The following is a 6050-nucleotide window of genomic DNA, read 5'->3' as shown; positions in this document are numbered from 1 at the left end:
GAGTGAGTGTGTGAGTATCCCTCCGCACAGCCTGAACACACACAGAGAGAGAGAGAGAGAGAGAGAGAGAGTGTGTGAGTATCCCTCCGCACACCCTGAACACACACACACAGAGAGAGAGAGAGAGAGAGAGAGAGAGAGAGAGAGAGAGAGAGAGAGAGAGAGTGAGTGTGTGAGTATCCTTCCGCACACCCTGAACACACAGAGAGAGAGAGAGAGTGTGTGTGAGTATCCCTCCGCACACCCTGAACACACACAGAGAGAGAGAGAGAGAGAGAGAGAGAGAGTGTGTGAGTATCCCTCCGCACACCCTGAACACACACAGAGAGAGAGAGAGAGAGAGAGAGAGAGTGTGTGTGTGTGTCATATCAGGACACAACTCTGTATAATGTCATGAGTATGACACAGGTATTACAAGGAGAGGGTGACTTATGAGAACATAACCCATGTCCCCATTTTTCAAAACGCTTATAAATCATACAGAATGAGTTTTTTTGAGAAAGTAAAAATGCAGAAAGTTTCCTGTGAGGGTTAGGGTTAGGTGTAGGGTTGGTGTAGGGCCAGAGAAAATACAGTTTGTACAGTATAAAAACCATTACACCTATGGGATGAACACACTATACATTAAAACAAACGTGTGTGTGTGTGAGTGTGTGTGTGTGTGTGTGTGTGTGTGTGTGTGTGTGTGTGTGTGTGTGTGAGAGAGGAATTCGGACAGGTACTCTTGAAATTTTGGGAGCCCGAAAATTTATTTAACTAGCCCAAATAAAAAATACTTTTTTTCTTAATATAAAAAAGGTCAGGAGTTTAAATGTAAATAAAAAATAATTTTAATACTCAAATACAGGGTATCTGTGGATTTTTTTATATATACACATTTAAAGCAGTTAATGACCCAAATTAAGAGCTGCACAAGTAAAGTGAACACAGTATGAGTGGACTTGGACAATGTCTATGGTAACAGTATTGAGCCATAAGTGATTTAAAATTCAGAAACAGTTTTTAACAAAAATAAATCTTATACAACAGCATTTCAACTTTTAGACCATTTTTATGAAAAGGGATAAATCGAGCATATAAATTATTTCAATTTAAAATGTATAATTGTATAATTAATTGTTTAGATTAAGAAAGCACATTAACTTTTTCCTTTACAACTCTGTGTTTGCTGCATAAAAACATGAGTTGATATTTGCATTGATCTGACCATAAACAGTGAGAAACGCTTGTGGGATGTATTCTCTGCCACGAGGGGGCGCTGGAACACTGCGGTTTCCCCGGTAACAGCTGAACACAAAGCAGCTCCGCACTCATTAACAGAAACTAAACTAAATTAAAATGCCAGTGTTTCTGAGGAGAGTCGGTTCCCTTCACAAACATTCAAATAAAGACAACAGATCTGCGTTTTGACTTGAAATGTGCAGCGAAGTCTTAAAGTCTCTTTAAGATTCTTATTCTATAGTCTTTGGTTTAATTCAGCCGTATCACGACTCTTGTCTTTCCGTCTCTAACTGTAAGACCTCTTGAAATTATAATTAAGATATTTCTTACACCATTTAATGTACAGGAGAACACAGGAGATCTGCATCTTGGAGCCCGACTGAAAAAAACACAATATCCCCGGGACGTCGGGCTAGTGATTTACCGAGCCCTGCCTGGTGTGTGTGTGTGTGTGTGTGTGTGTGTCTCACCGCAGGTCTCCACCCGCACCAGCTGCAGCTCAATGCTCTTGATGGCGACCTCTGAACTCTCCAGCATCAGTTCTCCAGTCAGGGGTTGTGTGATGGCACAGCTGGTGGCGTCCAGGTGACCCCTGATGAGGAAGCGGGGTAAGGAGCTCCTCTAGAACACAGAGACAAGCGTCAGAGCCGGAGCCGGAGCCGGAGCCCGAGCCGAGCACAGTCCGGACGAGGACGAGCTCTCCTCACCTCTCTGACATTCTGCAGCGTCTCCGGAGTGATGCTGAACTCCACAGGGTTCGGCTGCAGCTTCGACTTCTGTGGCTGCAAACGGTTCGGAGTTAAAGTCATGATCGTGTGTGAGAGAGAGACAGGGAGTGTGTGTGTGTGTGAGAGAGAGACAGGGAGTGTGTGTGTGTGTGAGAGACAGACAGGGAGTGTGTGTGTGTGTGAGAGACAGACAGGGAGTGTGTGTGTGTGTGAGAGACAGACAGGGAGTGTGTGTGTGTGTGAGAGACAGACAGGGAGTGTGTGTGTGTGTGAGAGACAGACAGGGAGTGTGTGTGTGTGTGAGAGACAGACAGGGAGTGTGTGTGTGTGTGAGAGACAGACAGGGAGTGTGTGTGTGTGTGAGAGACAGACAGGGAGTGTGTGTGTGTGTGAGAGACAGACAGGGAGTGTGTGTGTGTGTGAGAGACAGACAGGGAGTGTGTGTGTGTGTGAGAGAGGACAGGGAGTGTGTGTGTGTGTGTGAGAGAGAGAGAGAGAGAGACATGGTGTGTGTGTGTGTGTGTGAGAGAGGACAGGGAGTGTGTGTGTGTGTGTGAGAGAGAGACAGGGAGTGTGTGTGTGTGTGAGAGACAGGGAGTGTGTGTGTGTGTGAGAGAGGACAGGGAGTGTGTGTGTGTGTGAGAGAGAGACAGGGAGTGTGTGTGTGTGTGAGAGAGAGACAGGGAGTGTGTGTGTGTGAGAGAGAGAGACAGGGAGTGTGTGTGTGTGTGTGAGAGAGGACAGGGAGTGTGTGTGTGTGTGAGAGAGAGACAGGGAGTGTGTGTGAGAGAGAGAGAGAGACAGGGAGTGTGTGTGTGTGTGTGTGTGTGTGAGAGAGAGACAGGGAGAGTGTGTGTGTGTGTGTGTGTGAGAGAGAGAGAGACAGGTTGTGTGTGTGTGTATGTGTGAGCATGTGTGCGTCTGAGTGTGAGTGTGAGAGTAAGGCCCAATCCCAATTCTATTTTATACCCCTTCCCCTTGTCCCTTGTCACAGAGTGTGAAGGGGTAGGGGAGAAGAAAAGAAGGAAAGGTGGTATCCACACAATTATATTCCTTCTTAGAGAAAAATGGTATATGTGAGGATTTCCAGTCAGGATTTAGACCGTATCATAGTACTGAGACTGCTCTCCTTAGAGTTACAAATGATCTGCTCTTATCATCTGATCGTGGGTGTATCTCTCTATTAGTTTTATTGGATCTTAGTGCTGTGTTTGACACAATTGACCACAACATTCTTTTGCATAGACTTGAACACTTTGTTGGCATCAGTGGAAGTGCATTAGCATGGTTTAAATCGTACTTAAATGACCACCATCAGTTCGTAGCAGTGAATGAAGATGTATCCTATCGATCACAACTGCAGTATGGAGTACCTCAAGGCTCAGTACTAGGGCCGCTACTCTTCACGCTTTATATGTTACCCTTGGGAGATAACATCAGGAAACATGGTGTTAGCTTTCACTGTTATGCTGATGGTGAAACACACCAATTTGAAAAACTAATGGATTGCATAGTCGATATAAAAAACTGGATGACGAGTATTTTCTTACTGCTAAATTCTGAAAAAACAGAGGTGTTAATTATAGGACCTAAAAACTCTGCTTGTAATAACCTAGAACACTGTCTAAGACTTGATGGTTGCTCTGTCAATTCTTCGTCATCAGTTAGGAACCTAGGTGTGCTACTTGATCGCAATCTTTCCTTAGAAAGCCACGTTTCTAGCATTTGTAAAACTGCATTTTTCCATCTCAAAAATATATCTAAATTACGGCCTATGCTCTCAATGTCAAATGCAGAAATGTTAATCCATGCATTTATGACCTCAAGGTTAGATTATTGTAATGCTTTATTGGGTGGTTGTTCTGCACGCTTAGTAAACAAACTACAGCTAGTCCAAAATGCAGCAGCAAGAGTTCTTACTAGAACCAGGAAGTATGACCATATTAGCCCGGTCCTGTCAACACTGCACTGGCTCCCTATCAAGCATCGCATAGATTTTAAAATATTGCTTATTACTTATAAAGCCCTGAATGGTTTAGCACCTCAGTATTTGAATGAGCTCCTTTTACATTATAATCCTCTACGTCCACTACGTTCTCAAAACTCAGGCAATTTGATAATACCTAGAATATCAAAATCAACTGCAGGCGGCAGATCCTTTTCCTATTTGGCGCCTAAACTCTGGAATAACCTACCTAACATTGTTCGGGAGGCAGACACACTCTTGCTGTTTAAATCTAGATTAAAGACCCATCTCTTTAACCTGGCATACACATAACATACTAATATGCTTTTATTATCCAAATCCGTTAAAGGATTTTTAGGCTGCATTAATTAGGTAAACCGGAACCGGAAACACTTCCCATAACACCCTATGTACTTGCTACATCATTAGAAGAATGGCATCTACGCTAATATTATTCTGTTTCTCTCTTGTTCCGAGGTCACCGTGGCCACCAGATCCAGTCTGTGTCCAGATCAGAGGGTCACTGCAGTCACCCGGATCCAGTACGTATCCAGACCAGATGCTGGATCAGCACCTAGAAAGGACCTCTACATCCCTGAAAGACAGCGGAGACCAGGACAACTAGAGCCCCAGATACAGATCCCCTGTAAAGACCTTGTCTCAGAGGAGCACCAGGACAAGACCACAGGAAACAGATGATTCTTCTGCACAATCTGACTTTGCTGCAGCCTGGAATTGAACTACTGGTTTCGTCTGGTCAGAGGAGAACTGGCCCCCCAACTGAGCCTGGTTTCTACCAAGGTTTTTTTCTCCATTCTGTCACCGATGGAGTTTCGGTTCCTTGCCGCTGTCGCCTCTGGCTTGCTTAGTTGGGGACACTTCATCTACAGCGATATCGTTGACTTGATTGCAAATAAATGCACAGACACTATTTAAATGAACAGAGATGACATCACTGAATCCAATGATGAACTGCCTTTAACTATCATTTTTTCATTATTGACACTGTTTTCCTAATGAATGTTGTTCACTTGCTTTGACGCAATGTATTTTGTTTAAAGCGCTATATAAATAAAATTAAGGTGAGAAGATATTCCCCTAAGGATTGGGACACCACTGCCATGACGTCACACACCATTATTCGTCGTCTAGCTCTTACAACACACACATATACTGGTGTGCATTAGAGACTTTAATTATGGCTCTGTATTAATGAGCTGCTCACTCACACACACACACACACACACACACACACACACACCAGAAATCGCACAGCTCACACATCCTTGAGAAAATAAACTTGTCAACGCTGCCCCACGACTTTTATTAAATACAGTTTAAATACTGAATCGCTACATTATATTTTCCAGCGACGAGAGGATACAATCGCTGTTTTGAAGTAAACTCACTCTAAAAAGATAAACGCACAGATGCTAATACATGCAACTTCCATCTCTCTCTCTCTCTCTCTCGATAGGCAATATTTGAGAAAATGGTTTAGCGATTTCTAATTATTGGGGGATTAGTCTATGGCAGTTATGGCCCTGATCAGACATGTGCTGTGGCACTCTCATGCAGTCTGTAATGATGTGACGTTAGCAAACAGCGATTTTTTGCAAACATTTCTTTGAGTAACATGACCACTAATATGAACTCACAATTGAATATAACATAAAACAAATTATTACTTTTCTTTAAAATCTTTATTTATGCCAAAAAAGCTTACATTAATGTGTCTTTTTGTTCGCTGTAGCAGCCATGTTTCCGAGATAATTCATACCCCTTCGTTTGAAGTGTGGTCCCGAAAAATCTTCGTTTGAAGGGCTATCTGGCCCTTCCCCTTCCCCCTACCCCTCCAACCAAAAGAGATTCGAGACGCCCCTACCCCTTCACGTGAAGGGAAGGGCTAGAATTGGGATTGGGCCTAAGTGTAAGTGTGTGTGAGCTCTGACCTGGCAGTGCACCATGAACTCGCAGGTCTTGCTGAGGTCTTTGGCGAGCAGTGGGCGTCTCATGTCGCAGCGGAGTGTGTACTGCACACACAGCACAGGTCAGAGGTCAGAGGTCAGAGGAGTGTTTGTTAGCTCAGTCAGACGGCGGAGTGGAGCTCTCACCTGGATGTTGACGAACACGCC

The 6050-nt window shown here is 43.9% G+C and overlaps 1 protein-coding gene across 1 annotated transcript in view; it reads right to left on the bottom strand.

The window, feature by feature from the left end:
- Nucleotides 1–5: 5 nt before the first annotated feature.
- The window catches only part of LOC132136686 (vacuolar protein sorting-associated protein 26C-like), a gene marked incomplete at its 3' end in the record, with an annotated part of 8247 nt that continues 2202 nt past the window's right edge, over nucleotides 6–6050 (bottom strand). The window contains exons 3-7 of the mRNA XM_059547265.1: nucleotides 6030–6050; nucleotides 5868–5948; nucleotides 1929–2003; nucleotides 1692–1842; nucleotides 6–31 (exon numbers count right to left, since the gene is read on the bottom strand). The exon at nucleotides 6030–6050 is cut by the window's right edge and continues 129 nt beyond it. Of these exons, the coding sequence (XP_059403248.1) occupies nucleotides 6–31; nucleotides 1692–1842; nucleotides 1929–2003; nucleotides 5868–5948; nucleotides 6030–6050 (354 nt within the window). The remainder of the gene's footprint in view (nucleotides 32–1691; nucleotides 1843–1928; nucleotides 2004–5867; nucleotides 5949–6029) is intronic.

This window comes from Carassius carassius, unplaced genomic scaffold (assembly GCF_963082965.1).
Source record: "Carassius carassius unplaced genomic scaffold, fCarCar2.1 SCAFFOLD_100, whole genome shotgun sequence".
Lineage (NCBI taxonomy): Eukaryota > Metazoa > Chordata > Actinopteri > Cypriniformes > Cyprinidae > Carassius > Carassius carassius.
This window is presented reverse-complemented; position numbering and strand designations above follow the sequence as displayed.